At 43.0% G+C, this 17,328-nt stretch overlaps 1 protein-coding gene across 1 annotated transcript in view; it reads right to left on the reverse strand.

Moving 5' to 3' along the window:
* The window catches only part of kiaa1549lb (KIAA1549-like b), a 71,522-nt gene extending 60,491 nt beyond the window's left edge, over nt 1–11,031 (reverse strand). The window contains exon 1 of the mRNA XM_061814208.1: nt 10,797–11,031. Coding sequence (XP_061670192.1) covers nt 10,797–11,031 — 235 coding nt within the window. The remainder of the gene's footprint in view (nt 1–10,796) is intronic.
* Nucleotides 11,032–17,328: the final 6,297 nt, after the last annotated feature.

A 17,328-nucleotide genomic window follows, 5' to 3' on the forward strand; every position in this document is an offset into this window, starting at 1 on the left:
AGTGATTCAGACATGTTAGCAAATGTTCAGCCTTAGCGAAGGTCTGAGCGCTACTGAATATTTTGCTATGATGACATATTTATGCATTTATATTTATGTTATTTTCTCCAACCTATCCTAGTCTAGGTCAAGGCTGAGCCAAAGCGGGGCACACCCCGAACTGGTCACAAGTCAATCGCAGGGCACGTCTTCTAATGAACTAGGTGAAAGTTTTTCAAATGACTTCAAACTGCGAGAAGCACTAAAAGTGTTTAAACTTGCAGGCCGCAGGACTTGTGGGAAAGCTTGATTACTCATTAATAACACTTCAACAAGTGTTGAAGGCTCCCGTTAATGTGCTCCAACTTTGAGATGCTTCACTGGCACTGACTGACGTAGCGAATGGGCTCCTCCAACTCTCAACCCCAGCACAAGAACGCAAGAAACCAGGAGTAACGAGACTTTAGAATAAAAAAAAAATAAAGTGCTATTTAATCCGCAAGTCGGCCTCATAAGTAAAACTTTAGGGTCTGAGTGAGGACACTACATGGGGTCACCTTGACTTTATGGGGTTAGGTACAGTACTGATTGACATTGGTTTATGCAATGAAATCCCATGAATAACTTTGAGACGCAGAATAATTCAAGACTATGAAATGGCAGGAATTAATATTGCAATATCATGAATATTTCTCCTTTCCCTTTTAGTTTAAAGCCTGAGTCAGATTTTTTTTTTTTTTGGTGGGGAGGGTGCAATAATATGGGTTGTTATAGGGGGGTATTATCTCTGTCATTGGCCTGGTTTTACCTAAAGCATCTAAATGAATGGTTGGTCATTATGATGGATGAGCAAATTATGTTATCTAGTTGTTTTATCATTGGCATCAGGACTAATATAAAAGACTGAAGATAAAAATAAATGACACTTCTCAACTTGGCGCAAATACATATCCTTGTTCGACTTGAAGCACCAAAAATGCCGCGTTATCGTGTCAGATACGTCCTACAGTGTAATCCCGTCCAAGCAAAAAACAAATAAGGTACACAAAACAAGTTTGTTTTCTGCTTTTACGTGACAGAGCGAGAATTGTTTGTTGGTTGCGTTCATGGGAATCCCAAAATCAGGTCAGGTCACGGAACAACAGAGTTCCATTCATAGTAACCTCAAATTAAAATGGTGGGACCGGCCTGGGTTATAATACAGCAACTACAAAGAGGGGTAAATGTTAGTATGTGCGCCTCACAGTCGACAGATTCGAAATTTGAATTTCGGTTCTGGCGTCTATGTATGGACCTGCATTTTCTCCCTGTCACTGTGTTGGTTTCCCTCCCCCATTCCGAAAATATTCATGGAAGGCTCCAAAATGTCCATTTGTGCGAATGTGAGTGTGAATGGTTATACAGTATATCCCGTAATTTCCGGCCTACAAGCCACGGCTTTTTTCACACGCTTTCCACCCTGCGGTTTTTGCGGTGATGCGGCTAATTTGTAAAATTTTTCTAACGGCCACAAGGGGGCACTTGACCGGATAAGGTAAGAATGAGACCGGTAGAATATATGTGCCGAGGAAATGACTTTTACCGGGCTTCTTAGCACTACGCTAGCGTTAGAGCGGTGCTAGCGTGTTGCTGCTGTGTTACTGTCGTGTCACGGAGATATTTACCGGTAAGTTTTATTTTAACCGGCCCTGTTAGCGTTAGCGCGAGCGCAGCGCTAGCGTTAGCACTAGCGTTGCAGGTTTAGACCTTCAGAGCGAACATGCAGATGATGTATTTGAGCTAAATATACTGGTTGCTTGTTTGCAGAGTGCTTGACTTTCTTCCAGTGGTGGATAATACAGTTCTACTCTAGTGATTGAGCAAAGTACAGTAATTTCCGGCCTATAAGCCGCAACTTTTTTCACACGCTTTCAACCATTGGTTTATGCGGTGACGTGGCTAATTTATGCATTTTTTCTAATGGCCGCAAAGGGGAATTCGAGCGGAAAAGGTAAGAGTGAGACCGGTGGAATATGTGTGCCGAGGAAGTGACATTTATTGGCCTTGTTAGCACTGCGCTAGTGTTTGCCCTGTAGTGGCATGTTGCTGCTGTCTTACTGGCGTGTCTCAGAGATATTCACAGGTAAGGTTTATTTTAACCGGCCCTGTTAGCGTTAGCACTAGTGTTGCAGATTTTAGCCCTTCAGAGCGGATGACATATTTGAGCTAAATATACTAGTTGTTTGTTTACAAAGTGCTTCACTTTCTTTCAGTGGTGTCTAATACATTTCTACTTCTGTGATGGAGCAAAGTACCGTCATTTCCGCCCTATAAGCTGCAACTTTTTTTCACACTCTTTCAACCCTGTGGTTTATGCGGTGACGTGGCTAATTTGTGCATTTTTTTTCTCACGGCCGCAAGGGGGAATTCGAGCGGAAAAGCTGAGAGTGAGACCGGTGGAATATATGAGTCGAGGAAGTGACGTTCACCCGTCCGGCCCTGTTAGCGCTGCGGTAGCGTGTTACTGCCGTGTCTCAGTGATTTTTACCGGTATGTTTTTTTTTTACCGGCCCTGTTAGCGCAGCGCTAGCGTTACCGTGGCACTAACGTTAATGTGGCGGTGCTAGCGTTAAACTCTTGCTGTGTACCATCTTTCTTTGTAAATATCTCATGTTTCAATGTGGGTTTCAATGTGGGCACTTGCAGCTTTCACACAGCTGCGGCATATGTATGTACCAAATGGTATTTCCCTGACAAATGTACTCGGTGAGGCTTGTAACCAGTTGCGCTCTGTAGGCCAGGAATTACGGTATGTGCCACGTAACTGATGACAGGTGATGATTTGAGGTGGGCTCCAGCTCACCGCACAAGACTAAAAGGACAAGCTCTACAGAGAATGGATGTGTAAACATTTTAATTCATTTCTTTGCTGATTGGCTGAGGAGAAATGTCATTCTACGGTCGCATAATGATTCATGCAGGGTCCATTAGTTCAGTCCATTAGCTACCTAATATGCTTTCGTGCCCGATGAAGGATTACGAAGCAAAAACTGCGTAACGTCATTGTGGTCCAGAGTAATGTACATTTGTTTTTGTTTTTTTGGGGGGTGTCTACAAATCAGAGCCACTGGTCTTTGTGAGGTAGCGCCACAGGCAAAGCGTCGTGTGCCATCATGCACGTGCACATAAATGCACAGAGCAATGCTGGAGAGAAACATGGATGGAGTTCATAACACACAAACACAAATATTCCCTTGATCGCACTGAACTATACTGGCGATAATACCGAGCAGATGGTCCGCCGTACTAATTAGAAGCCTTTTTTTTTCCATTGCATGCGTGGGTTGTAGAAGGGATGCAAACACTGGACGGAGGAGAGCGAGACATTTTTAACTTCATTAGGACATGACCAGCACCAATAAATGTTTAATTACTTGTCGCCGGCGTTTTCAATTTGGGGCCTGAAACGCTCGGCCTGCAGGAACTCCAGACGGATGAAGACGTGTGAGCAGAATCTAAACGTTGACATTTCCGACAGCAGCTCGCTAACGTGTTTGCATATCGACTTCGCGACGAGGCACAGGCTGCATCCGACGAGGCGAATTCTTCTTTAGCTTGCGCCCAACTTAATTAACCGCCGTGCACTAATTCGCCGCAGCGAGGTAAAATGGGGGAAACGGGGTCGGTCGGCCGCTAAGCGAGGGTGAATCATAGTTGTTGTTGTTGTTGTTTGTGTAAACCGATTTCCAGGAAATTGTTTTAACATAAGCGGCAGCTTTGAAAGGGTTCACACTGGCAAAAACAAGAAGGCGGTGGTTGGGGGGGGGGGGGGGTGACGTGCAGTTCTTTGGTCACCTGCTGCAATTTGAGTTAGTGTGAGGAGAAAGTGTAAAATGACATGCTTAACTCATTTCAGTGGCACGCAGTTTATGAATTGAAAGTTATGAAGCGGGAAGGTTTAACCTGACACAGCCACCCTGCGGAACTTGATTGTTCGATTGTGGAAGCCGGGACCAAATAAGCTTTTACTGTTGTTTTACTGCTGGATGGTTATTAAAAAAAAAAAAAAAAAGGAATTGACCAAACAAACGAGTCAATTAAATATACTTGTAGTCATCATAATACGAGAAGAAAAGGCATTTAATGCCTCTTACTTGGAGCAGAGTTAAGATGTGACACAAATTAACATGAGAATGTCCAAAAAGGAAGGGAATTATGAGCCTGCGTGTGACGTTAACTCAGGTAATAATTTCATTCATAAACCCACACTGACCAGCAGCTAACAATAAAGTTCAGTTAATGAGATTAAATTACTCCAGCAGCATCAAAAATTAAAAAAATAATAATAAATTAATGGGCGGTATGAAGTCAAGTGTTTTTTAGAACTTATTTCCATCCACTCTTTTTTTTTTAGGGGCACGGTGCCTCAGCTGGTAGGCCTCAGCTTGGCCTCACAGTTCTGAGGTCCCGGGTTCAATCCCGGACCCGCCTGTGCGGAGATTGCATGTCCTCTCCATGCCTGCATGAGTTTACTCCAGGCACTCCAGTTTCCTCCGACATCCCAAAAACATGTGACATTAATTGGACACTCTAAATTGCCCCAAGGTGTGATTGTGATTGTGGCTGTTTGTCTCTATGTGCCCTACGATTGACTGGCGACCAGTTCAGGGTGTACCGCGCCTCCTGCCATTTGACAGCTGGGATAGGCTCCAGTACTCCCTGTGACCCTCGTGAGGATAAGTGGCTAAGAAAATGGATGGATGGATGGATGGATGGATGGATGGATGGATGGATGGATGGATGGATGGATGGATGGATGGAAGGAAATTGTGAGCCTGTGAGGTTAACTCGGGTAATAAGCGCTTTCATTCATAAATCCACACAGACCAGCAGCCAACAATAAAGTACACCAGTACAGCTAAACGGGATCAAACACAAAAAAATACAAAAAACTAAACTTCAAAACACAATATTTCTCATGCATTCCAAGAGAACGAAAGCACCATTATCTATAAAGAATGAGACACTTTGTTAACGTCAAGACTCTTATGAAAACATCACGTTGACAATACGTATTGTCTTTTTTTTTTTTTTTGGTCTCTCTCTCCTGCTTTTACTGTGCCAATGCACAGAGAAGCTGAAGCGCACGCCGCTCATGCACACACATACAGCACACCTGACGCCTGCGGTCCGAAATGTTTCCGGCTAGCGTAAAACACTTGAGCACGACACACCGGCCTCAGCACAGTTGGAAGAGGTGGGGTGGGGGTGGGCACGCACACCGGCATGCCATGGAGACGTGTGTCATCAATCAGACCGTTACATTCTGTCACCTTACATAACGACACCGAAGAATTTCATGCACATGCAAAAATAAAAATAAAAATTATGCAAGAATAAAGCAGGCGGAAAACTACTGTCAGAATTTGGTCGATTACATATTTTTTCCACAAATCAATACTGTTGGTTAGCAATGAAAAGAGCTTGCTCTCTTCAGTGATGTGAATGGGACAACAGTCATCTGTTTTTTTTATTTGTTTTTTTTGACAGCAGCTGTAAAATTACAACTCCAGTTATGCAACATTTTTCCCAAAAATATTAATACTTTTGTTCTTTTCAGTGTGTTTAAAACTCCTCTCAAAATAACAACGGTGAGAAATACTCTGTGAGGTTCAAAAGTCAGCAAAGTCGGAGTAATATACAGTCACTGAATACTGACACTGACATCACGTATAGTCATCAATCACATGTTTTTGGTTTATGGCTTCCATTCCTTAAATCCACAGTTTTGGTAAGTGAAGGTGAGAGTAATCGGGGGGGAGGGGGCAGCCAGGTTCCAGCAGGATTTTCAACATCGTTTCAGTCTCCACACACAGAAAAAAAAAGGCTTGTGATTATTTGCCAACCCCGCAAATAATCTCACCATGCAGAACTCGCTGCTGTGGTGCGCCCAGAACGAGGAGAGGTTTTGTCATTTGGCCAAATTGTGCAAACATTACGCAGCTCTCCCAGCAGCAAGCACACCGAGCAAGATGATAAGGGAAACCACCCCCCCCCCCCCATCCAGCTGGAAATAAGATCACGCCACAGTGGTTGAGCTTTTACCCATTCTACACCGATGCTCTTGTGTTCTGTTCTGTGGAAATTGAGCCTACGAGATTTCCATTGTGAATATAGATTTATTGCAAATCAATTCCTCTTTTGATCTTTTTTTTCCAATTATGGTACTGTTCTGAAACAATATCAATGACCTCATCAACTATTTGTTAACATCAACTCGACTTCAATTGACTTTCTGTAGTGGACCTGTATGAGTGTACCAAAAAGGGCGAGTCGCCATGGTTGACATCGCATTCATCACCTGTCTGTCAAGGTTTGTGGGGAGGTGGGGGGATTTGTAACATGATAAAAAATGATAAAAAAAACTGTAGTGTTTTCGTGGGAAGATACAGTAAAGCCTCGATTCTCGAACGTCCCTGTTTTCGAACAAATCCGAACGAAAATTTTGAGATTTTTTTGCTTCCGTTTTTGAACGAAAATCGGTACTCGAAAGCCCCCGAAAAAAAAAACAAAAATAACATTGCCGCAGCCAAACCAGCTGACACTTTGTTGTGAATTCTCACGCCGCCAAACAAACCCAGAAATAACATAAGCATGCGGTGCAAACAGCTGACCCACCCAAGACTCGCCTTGTTATTGTCAGTTCGAACGCCCCCCGAAAAAACCTGGAAATAACATCGCACGTACGGCGCAAGCAATTGACCCATCCAAAACGCATTTTGTTATTGTCAATTCGAACGCCCCATGAAAAAAAAAACCCCGAAATGACATAACGTGTGCGGCGCAACCGGCACACTTTTGTTATTTTGTATAACGCAGCCTATGTACACAGACGTGTCCCGGTAGTGACTGTTGTTTTACAAGGCTGGGGGACGAGTTGCTACAGATACGGCAATGCACTCCCAGCCGAGCATACTCGACTTTTAAAACATACATTTTAAGCAAAAACTAAATATATTTCTTAAATTATTTTATTATATAAAGTATTTAAACTATACATGTATTTCTACTGTGCAGTTTATTATCAGGAAAGACTAAAAACAATGCTTTAAAAAGCCGATTTTTTTAGGATTGGAACACATTTTTTATTTTTCCATTCATTGTAATGGGAAACATAGATTTGGTTTTCAAACAAATCACTTCTCGAACCGTTTTCTGGAACGTATTGTGGTTAAGAACCGAGACATCACTGTATGGTCATTGCGTCTCTACATCAGCACGCCACCATCGTTTGTAGACAGTTTGTTTTGTGAGTGCTTCGCTTAAGGAAACCACAACAGTCCATTCGAAGCTTACGCAGTTACTATAACACTCGTGTTGCTAAGATTTATCCCGCTCGAAGGTAAAACAATCGTTCGTCTAATTTCCTTCTAAATGATCAAGTCGAGCATGACTGATCTTGAACGGCAATTACCCGTAAAAAAAGACAGATTATGATCGCAATTAAAAGATTCGTGGCTTGAATTTCAGTTTGGGCCTTCCAGTGTGGAGTTTGCACAAGTTTACCCTACCTTATCCACCTTGAAAAAAAAAAAACAACCAAAAAAAGCATGTGTGTTAGTTTAATTTCAAGACTCAAGATGAAGACCCATTAGGTTGGTGTGCGTGGTTGTTTATGCGGATGAGAATGACTGACAACCAGTCTGAGGTCTGCCAAAAATGGATGAGTAGGGATGACCTTGATAATCATTTGATCGATTCATTAATCATTAAGACGGCTTTCGTAAAAGCAACTGCCACATAACAGAGTGCAGTGATGGGCTACAACCAGCAGAGGCACCGTTGCGTCAGTCTGTAGTTTGTAGTCGACAACATCACAGACTTTTTATGTGTTCTCCATTCGAAGCTCGATACAAATGGTGTTTAATTCCAAATATCAATTAATTGACAGGCAGCACGCTGGGTCAGCTGGTAAGCGTTGGCCTCACAGTTCTGAGGTCCCGAGTTCAATCCCGGACCCGCCTGGGTGGAGTTTGCATGTTCTCCCCGTGCCTGCGTGGGTGGGTTTTCTCCGGGCACTCCGGTTTCCTCCCACATCCCAAAAAGATGCAACATTAATTGGACACTCTGAAATTGCTCCTAGGTGTGACTGTGAGTGCCGCTGTTTGTCTTGATGTGCCCTGCGATTGGCAACCGGTTCAGGGTGTACCCCGCCTCGTGCCCGTTGACAGATGGGATAGGCTCCAGCATTCCCGTGTGAGGATAAGCAGCTAAGAAAATGGATGGATGGAAATAATTGACTGTCAATTTTCTCATTGAGTGAGTGTATTGCTTCAAATGCCAATCCTGAGTGGTGACCTTGAACCATTTAGGTGAATTCCCAAATCGTGAAATGTGAATATGTGGGGGAACACTTCACTCTATATTAGTGTGTGTGTGTCTGCATGTGTGTGTGTGGGGGGAGGGGGGGGGTCACAAGAAGGTTGCAAAGCACTACTTTTGTCTAAAGGAAGCTTCAATATAGTTCCATCCATCCATTTTATCTGCCGCTTATCCTCACAAGGATCGCAAGGGAGTGCTGGAGCCTATCCCAGCTGTCGACGGGCAGGAGGCGGGGTACACCCTGAACTGGTTGCCAGTCAATCGCAGGGCACATAGAGACAGACAACAGTCGCACTCACAATCACACTTTGGGGCAATTTAGAGTGTCCAATTAAAGTTGGATGTTTTTTGGTATGTGCGAGGAAACCGGAGTGGCTGGAGAAAACCCAAGCAGGCACGGGGAGAACATGCAAAGTCCACACAGGCGGGTCCGTGATTGAACTCGGGACCTCAGAACTGTGAGGCCAACGCTTTACCAGCTCCACCACTGTGCCCCAATATAGTTCCTTGGCACGAAAAATCGTACAGGATGCTGCAAAGCATTGGCCCAAGTACGAATACAGGAGATAAGGGAGTAATTTGGAAAACACTGGAGAATATATAATATGTAATGAATATTTGTTCCAGTCTGTTGTTTCTAACGCTGGTTGACAGTATTGCAGTGCTGATGGTCGTCAGCTCTGCTTCCGTCGCAGGCCCACTTCCAAACCGTCAGCACATCCGGTCGTCTTAAACGTGCGCCCCAGCACCACTCACTCGTACGCACTTGTTTTGTTTTGTTGCGTGGGGTCAAATGCGCGGCGCTGCGTCAAAAGTCGCGCAGGAATCGACGCGTAATGCGGCTTCATCCGTGAGCAGGCTGTGTTTTTGCCGGCAACCTTGACCCCAGATATAAACCTACTCTTGGCAACATTACGTGTGTCATTAGCGCTGACCCAGATGCGACGGCACCGCTTTGCATTCCCAGAATAACTCCCCTCGGTGTGATACAGACAATGATCGTACTTAATGTTCTTAGTCAGGGAAATTAAAAAAAAAAAAAAAAGAAAGAAAAGAGGATTTTCAAGCAAGTTTAAAAAGTGGGCTGAATAGCAAACCAGCTCACCACTTCATTAGGTACAGCCCCAAATAGAGATTTTAAAAAAATTTTAATGCTTGTTAGTGGACACCATCACAGAGGTATTAATTAACATAATTAATTACTATTGTGGTGACAGTTTGCCAAGGTGTAAAAGCCGCGACCCTCGTGGGGATAAGCGGTAAAGAAAATAGATGGATGATGAATGGATCGATGGACAAAATGATCTGCATCAATGAGAATATTCACAGCCATGTGTGGCAAAATTTTTTCGATGTCGTTGACAGGAACATCCTTTTTTTACTCAACTAAAAAGAATTTAAAGCAGCTTTGTCAGTTTTCATTCCACTATTTTTTTTATAAAGGAAAAAGATTATAGAGTGCCGTTTTCCCTTAGAAACACAATTTATTTTATTTTGTTTTGTTTTTTTAGGGAAGAACCTGGAACGGATTCATGGCATTTCCATTCATTTCAATGAGGAAAGATGATTTTGAGATATGGAACGGAATAAACTCTCTCATAAAGCATCACTCGATTGACGTGTAACCAATCAAGGACGTACCCTGCCTCTCACCCAACGTCAGGTGGGATAGGGTCCACTTCACCCATGAGTTGTGACCTTAATGAGGACAAGCAATATAGAAGATGAATGGTTGCTTGGAAATAAATTTTTGATTGCTGGTTATATCCATCCATTTCCTTTGCCGCTTATCCTTACAAGGGACACGGGGAGTGCTGGAGCCTATCCCAGCTGTCAACGGGCAGGAGCCGGGGTACACCCGAAACCGGTTGCTGGCCAATCGCGGGGCACATCGAGACAAACAGCCGCACTCACAATCACACCTAGGGGCAATTTAGAGTGTCCAATTAATGTTGTATGTTTTTGGGATGTGGGAGGAAACCAGAGTGCCCGGAGAAACCCACTGCCACTCCAACAACTACACTACAAAATACTGTCGAGTGCTGCACTGCATCACACAAAGAGCAGTTTTTAATATTTGGGTTCGAGAGGAGAAAGACCGGTGACGACTCCCAGCCTCTCAGTGTGATGAAGTGCAGTTTTACACCCGTGCCACCAGTATAAACACATTGTTAAACATGTGTAGAACTCCCGAATGTCATCTCTTTAGCTCAAAGCGTGTTTCACAAACGAAGTGACACCGAGCGTGGAAACAATGGACACGGGGCATGTTACATTCCAGCGATTCAGGTGAGCCCAGATTCATCCACAGAGTCGTGCAGCCTGCAGCAAATAGTGTGCACAACAATGCCGCGTGAACTACAACACACACACACACACACAATGGAGCGAGATTGAAGGAGACGCACTGTGGAGATGGATGCATCTGAATTTAAACAAACAAAAAAATCTCTTACCCTCTGCGGCCAAAGAACACCGGAGCAGGAGTAAAAACATCCCCGCAGACAGCGTACACTTTGCAGGCATTCCCACCCCTCTGCTCCGCCACCTGCTCTTTCTTCTCCTTCTTGCACACATCCCCTCTTCTTCTTCTCCTCCTCCTCCTCCTCTCCTTCCAGCATCCCTCGCAGGACCAGGGTCCGCTCCCCGGGCTGCCCCCGGCGGCGCGCGCTTCCTCAGACCGGCAGCCATCTCCGGGGGACGAGTTGCTGAAGTTTGGCACGTAAATAATACATCGGATCAGGCTCCGGTGGGCTCGTGATCCGGTCTTGTGGCCAGGACTGCAGAGAGGAGGGAGGGGGGATGGCAGGGTGCAAGGGCTTTTTTGGGGTGACTGACGCTGCGTTGAAGCCACATGAAGAAATGAGCCCTACCGGTCCACCTCTGCTCGATCCACCCATCATCATCATCATCATCATCATCATGAACATCATCGTCGGCGGGTGGCGCAGGGCGCGCGCACACTGCCGAAAGGTTAGAATTATGTCTGCATCTCCTGATGTTCATACTTCCTGCTAATATACAGATGAATTTGTATTTTTGTTTTTTTTTTTAATTAAAAACGTGCGGAAAATATGGAAGCTTTAACGGATCTGCAGGGACACGGGCATCTATCATTCTCTCTGAATAACAATGTGGCCGTCTTACCTTTTTTGTCCACACGAGGTCAGCACAGCGGCGGAAAACAAAAAAGCGCGGCGGTGACACTGCGGCATTTACTTCTGCCGTCTCCGTGCATACTCTGCAGTTTTACAAACAAAAACATGTCTGCCTCATCTTGAACAAAGTCCCAGTCACCACACTGTGTGAGATTATCAAGTGAAGGAATTTTATCCGATTTCGTGGTCCCTAACTATTATCAATTTCAATGAAACATGAAAGAGTATTCCATTGTTCTGCCTGTCACTATAAGTTGCTGGCATAGATAGATGAACAAAGATACATATTTGCAGTTCAACATTGGCAGATCTCTTTGGGGGGAGGGGGGGATATCATTCAATTGTCACTGCTAAATTAACAATTCACATAGTTGTCACCCAATAACGGCTTTGGCAGCATTCGGGTGCTTCAATGCTTCATCCATTCATCCGTTTTCTGAGATGCTTATCCTCATGAGGGTCACGGGAGTGCTGGAGCCTATCCCAGCTATCATTGGGCAGGAGGCGGGGTACACCCTGAACTGGTTGCCAGCCAATCACAGGGCACATGGAGGCAGACAACAGCCAAACTCACAGTAACACCTACGGGCAATTTAGAGTCTGCAGTTAATGCGTGTTTTGGGGATGTGGGAGGAAACCGGAGTGCCCGGAGAAAACCCACCCAGGTGCAGGGAGGACATGCAAACTCTACACGGGCAGGGCTGGGATTTGGACCCCAGTCCTCAGAACTGTGAGGCCAAAAGTCTCACCAGATGCTCCACCGTGCACAAAATCAGTCCTTTGCACTATCTTCTGGCATCTATGAGGAAATGTGATAATGATTTTTTTTGTTTGTTTTTTTGCCGGGGGTGGGGTCAATTATACATTTTTGTTATTTGGGACAGGGCCTAGTATCTTTGGTCATCCACAGTGCCAGTGGCAGCCAGAACAATTACGGCAGGAGGTACAACTGACTTGCATGCCACCTGTTGCCATTCAGACAAGAGGATAAGAGCTTCGAGTTCAACTTAGCAAAGCAGGGCTAGATTTTACATTGAGAAAGTCAATTTGATTATTGAATTATGAAATTATTCAAATTTTAGTATTTATATTTTTGTGACATTTTTGTTTGTTCGTGTGCCGAGAGGTGACTTCTTCTCGTGTCAAATATGTGCACTATCTTGATAAATGGGAAATACTTTTTGGGAACAGAAGATGGAGATTAGGCATGTTTAGATTTATTAGCTACAGTTGAAGTTTAGATACACTGTGCAAAAACATTTCTTCTTTTTTGTTTCACTGTCTGAAGTCAAATCAGACTAAACCTGTCTCTGCTTCAGGTCAGTCTGGATCACCCAAAATTATTTAATTTTGTTAAATGTCACAATAATGCTAGAATTTCTTCGAGAATTTCATATTTATAGGATTTTCTTCTTTCGACTGCACTTGGCCAAGTGGGGTGGCCTTGAGGCTGGATTGGTGACCACTGGACTGATATGTGGCTGGGATCTACAAGGCTTCGTCCTCTTAACGCACTTTACAAAATTAATTGAACACATGGGAAAATATATTTCAAAAGATGCCTCACGTTTGAATCTGGTGAACTATGGAAAAACAGTTTCCTTGTATTCATTTTAATTTAGATAGACCTGGTTTCACATGAAAAGTGAATGAATTTATTTTCACGTTCTTTCTTTCACCTTCATAAAACCTTTACTGACAGTACAGTGGAAGCAATGTAAAAAAAATCATAACCATCTAGCTCAGAAATTAACCACAGAATAATAAAACTAAATGATATTAAAATAAAGTAAAACTGTCACCCTTTTAACCCATTCGTGGGAAGTGTCCCATTTTTGGGACATCATGATTTTCACGCATTATATCCTTCAGTATATCAAAATATTTAAGTGTTTTAATCTGATTCTGATTCTGGTTTTTGGGACGATCTACTAAGAAAACCCCAAGTACCCTCTCGTGGTCAGCGTCCCATTTTTGGGACGAGATTATAAATGAGTAAAGTTATCATATAAATTAACCATAAATGAAAAAGAAGTGTTATTTCCTTGATTGTGGACTGTTAGGAGACTTTAGGACTGTTAGGAGCAAAAAATTGCCACCCTGCCTATGAATGGGTTAAGATGCACCAAAAATTGAAAAGGAAAGAGAACAGTTTGCCTATTCTATTGTCAACTGGATTAGTTTTATAAGTATTGTTGGAATTAATATTTGTAATGTATAACAAAAACAATAGTTAAAAAAAATTTGCAAACACCATACATGACATCCAACAGTTTTTTTCTTACTTCTGTGGAGAAAAAATTTTAAACTTTTGGGGTTCCACTGTATAATAGAAATGTAAAAATATTCTTTGAAATTGCAAGCGGTAAAGTTAATGAAACACGAACAATGACTCATTGGCAAAATGTTTGGCCTTGACTGAACACTCAAACCAAAACGAATGACCAAGCAGACAACTGCATCAATAGATGTTTTTTTTTTTTAATTCAAAGTGAATCTTAACAATAATACACCATTTATAAGTCTTACTTCGACACTCACCAAAAGAGTCACCTGGAAAACCCGCTTAATGTGACTAAGTAAAGAAGGCTTGGTCACACCTAAATCACTGAGAACTAGAGAGGAAACACTAATGCAAACTGTAAAGAGACATCACATCCATAGTTAGTTTCCCAGTCCTCATACTGTAAATATTGCACAGTGCAATTGCTACATGGCAAACTAGTGTAGCACAAACAAATTTTTTAAAAAAAAAAAAAGCAAAAACAAATGGAGAAAAAAAAACAAAAAAGCCACAAAATAATCTACAGGTTTCGAAACAGTAATAGCTCAGATTTCATAATTGTGTATTTGATGAGCCGTCTAGACAGGTAATTCCATAACTTGCAGCATGAATTAACTCTGCGGAAAGAGATGAACACAAAGCTAAAATAAAATGGAGCAAAACAAAATCAAACAACAACAGTAGCCCGTTGAGATTAATACACACCCTGAATGAACAGCGCTAAAGGATAAAACCAGAGCAGAGGATTTTTTTGTTGCCATATTTCATAAAATCATTACTGTAATAGTTTAGAAAGTGTTTTATCTGTTAAATGTTACACAAATCCTCCAAAAAGGGGGAAAAAATAATTTCTGTAAAGCTAGTTGTTGGTGAGGCGTAAGTTTCAAAACAATAACTTTCATCTCCTCTTGTCTCGCATTGCTGGTGAAGACTTTGGGAGGAACCAAAACATGCATTACGCTTTCCGTGCACATGATTGGCAAACTTTTTCAAACAGTAATCACCTGCAAACTTCACGTCTCGTCTCCCAAAATTACACTGGAATATAATCAGTAACAAATAAAAAGCAAAATAACCTCATCAGTGTTGAAACGCATCGCACTTGTGACTGTGCCGCGAAATCGCGATAACCGTCTCTTTAATAATAATAATAAAGAGGAAAATCAACATGCAAGAGGAGCAGTTGGTGATTCTTCCACGCCAGTGTTAGCAAATGTGCTCTGGGTGCGTGACAAAAGAAAGCGGCGGGCATGCAAGGTCACGTGTAGTACACATCATCTAAGAACACTTGTGTGGTGCAATGACGGCAAAAATGTTTTAAAGTATTGCATCTGCTGTTTCAAGCCAGAGTGACGATCCAAAGACGTGTGACATTATTATTCTTATCATCGCTAAGTGTATTATTATTATTATTATTAGTAGTAGTACAACCCACCATTTTCCACCACCCTCTGATGCTTCTACACGGTGATCAGAGAATAGGATGAAGTTTTGTCTTGTTTTTTTTTTTTTTTTTTTCTTTTCTGGTCCATACGCCACTTTGAAAACTCATCTCGATCGAGTTACGGGACACGTTCTGATATTCATTCAACAATTAGGGTTGGACAGGGACGCTTAGTTACGTCTGACAAAGACATTTAGATGATTCAATTTAGTAGGAACAAATGGTGGCTCGTTCCATTAGCAACACTTGAAGCAAAGTCCCGGGGTTTGGTCTGGAAGAATGCCAAAGACCTGACCTGAACCTCATCAAACACAACAGTAGCCTCTTTTACACAATATTCAGCTGCTGAAATGCAACAAGGAAACCAAACTGGCAATGATGTCATCAATCATTTATGGATGTTGCATACATTTGTGGGATGTCACATGGGAAAACAAATATCCAACTGCTCTGAGGTCGCATCGCGGAAGGAATCGCACGGATTTCCCTCTCTCCAACTACTTCCCTCCAGCGATTCCAGAGGGATCCCGAGGCGTTCCCGGGGCAGCCGAGAGACGCGGACTCTCTAGCGTTCCCTGGGTCGTCCCCGAAACAAATCACCGGGGAGGCGTCCAAGAGGCAACTTAATCAGACGCCCGAGCAACCTCATCGATGTGAAGGAGCAGCAGCTCTACTGAGAGCTTCTCTACCTCTAAGAAAGAGCCCGGAGACCCTGCGGACGAAAATCACTGGGGGCGCTTTTATCCAGGATTTCACATTAGATCGGCATATCGCCGCAGTTTATTTCACTTCCAGCACCTGACAAAAGGTGAAGCTTTTTCTGACACAGCAGTATTCGGAAACTGCTGGACCTGGATAACTGTTATACACTTTGGACTCAGCCTGTCCCTCCCTCAAACATCTCCAGTCAGCGCAAAATGCTGCTGCTCGCCTCTTAACTGGAACACATAAGAGGGAGCACATAACTTCTATTCTCCCCATACTCCACCGGCTGCCTGACAACATGAGAGTTCATTTTAAGATTGCGCTATTTGTTCTCCAATTGTGACATGGTCTCTCCCTTCGCTCCTGCCCGCTTCCTAAAGTGAGATGACAAGCTGCTCCGGGAGGTACCAAAGTTGAAGCTCAGAGCAAATGGGATTTTTCTTCAATGCAGCAAGAGAATTGAGCCCTTATTTTTAGTTTTTTCTTTTTAATGTTCTGTCAATAGTCTTATGTTTGTTTGTGTGTCGTCCACTGACCAAAAGGGTCGGCGGTTCAAATCCCGGCTCTGACTAGCCGCTATCAAAATGTCCTTGTGCAGGTCACTGAACCCTGGAGCGCCTCCAGATCAGCATTTGAAATAAGAAACTGCTCTCAATTGCCTTAAATGGTTCTTGTTCTTTTTCTTTCAGCTTGTCCCGTTAGGGGTCGCCACAGCGTGTCATCCTTTTCCATCTAAGCCTATCTCATGCATCCTCCTCTCTAACACCCACTTAACTGGTTTAAAAAAAAAAAAAAAGTTAGATTTTTAGTCATGTACATCACTTAATTTCGTAATTTCGTCATTTTTTTAAGAGCTTGATAAATAAACATAAAATATTTTCTGTTGCAGCTGTGATGTGGCCATTACGCATCATCGCTGTGTAAAAGAGGCTACTGAGAGGGAGCCAGGCAAATGGGCCGGGCCACAGCCATATTTTCACTTTCTGCAAGAGCCCCAGTATTTGTCCAGATATAGAGTACTAACAGACTTAACGGATCCTAGGCCTTCCTCTTCCAGTAAAGATTGCGCAATGACCATCTCAAATGTTCTGAATCTCAAGGCACAAACACAGTGCTGTTCACACTGCTTCAGTTTCAATCAGGACCACACGACGACGGCCGCTTGCCAATTTAAAAACATTGTGACGAGCGGGAGGGCAGCGATCGGAACGCAAGGCAAAGCACGTTATTCTCATAACATTGAACAGATAAAAACATTCTAATAATAAATAATAGGTCAAATTAGTTCACGGGAATGATAATCATTCATTTTTGGGCACCTATTCTAATCTCCCTTCCTTTGTTGTGTGTGTGTAAGAGAAATTTTTAACACACGCAATGCCTTTTTTTTTTTTTTT

The sequence above is a fragment of the Syngnathoides biaculeatus genome, chromosome 3 (assembly GCF_019802595.1).
Source record: "Syngnathoides biaculeatus isolate LvHL_M chromosome 3, ASM1980259v1, whole genome shotgun sequence".
Taxonomy (NCBI): Eukaryota; Metazoa; Chordata; class Actinopteri; order Syngnathiformes; family Syngnathidae; genus Syngnathoides; species Syngnathoides biaculeatus.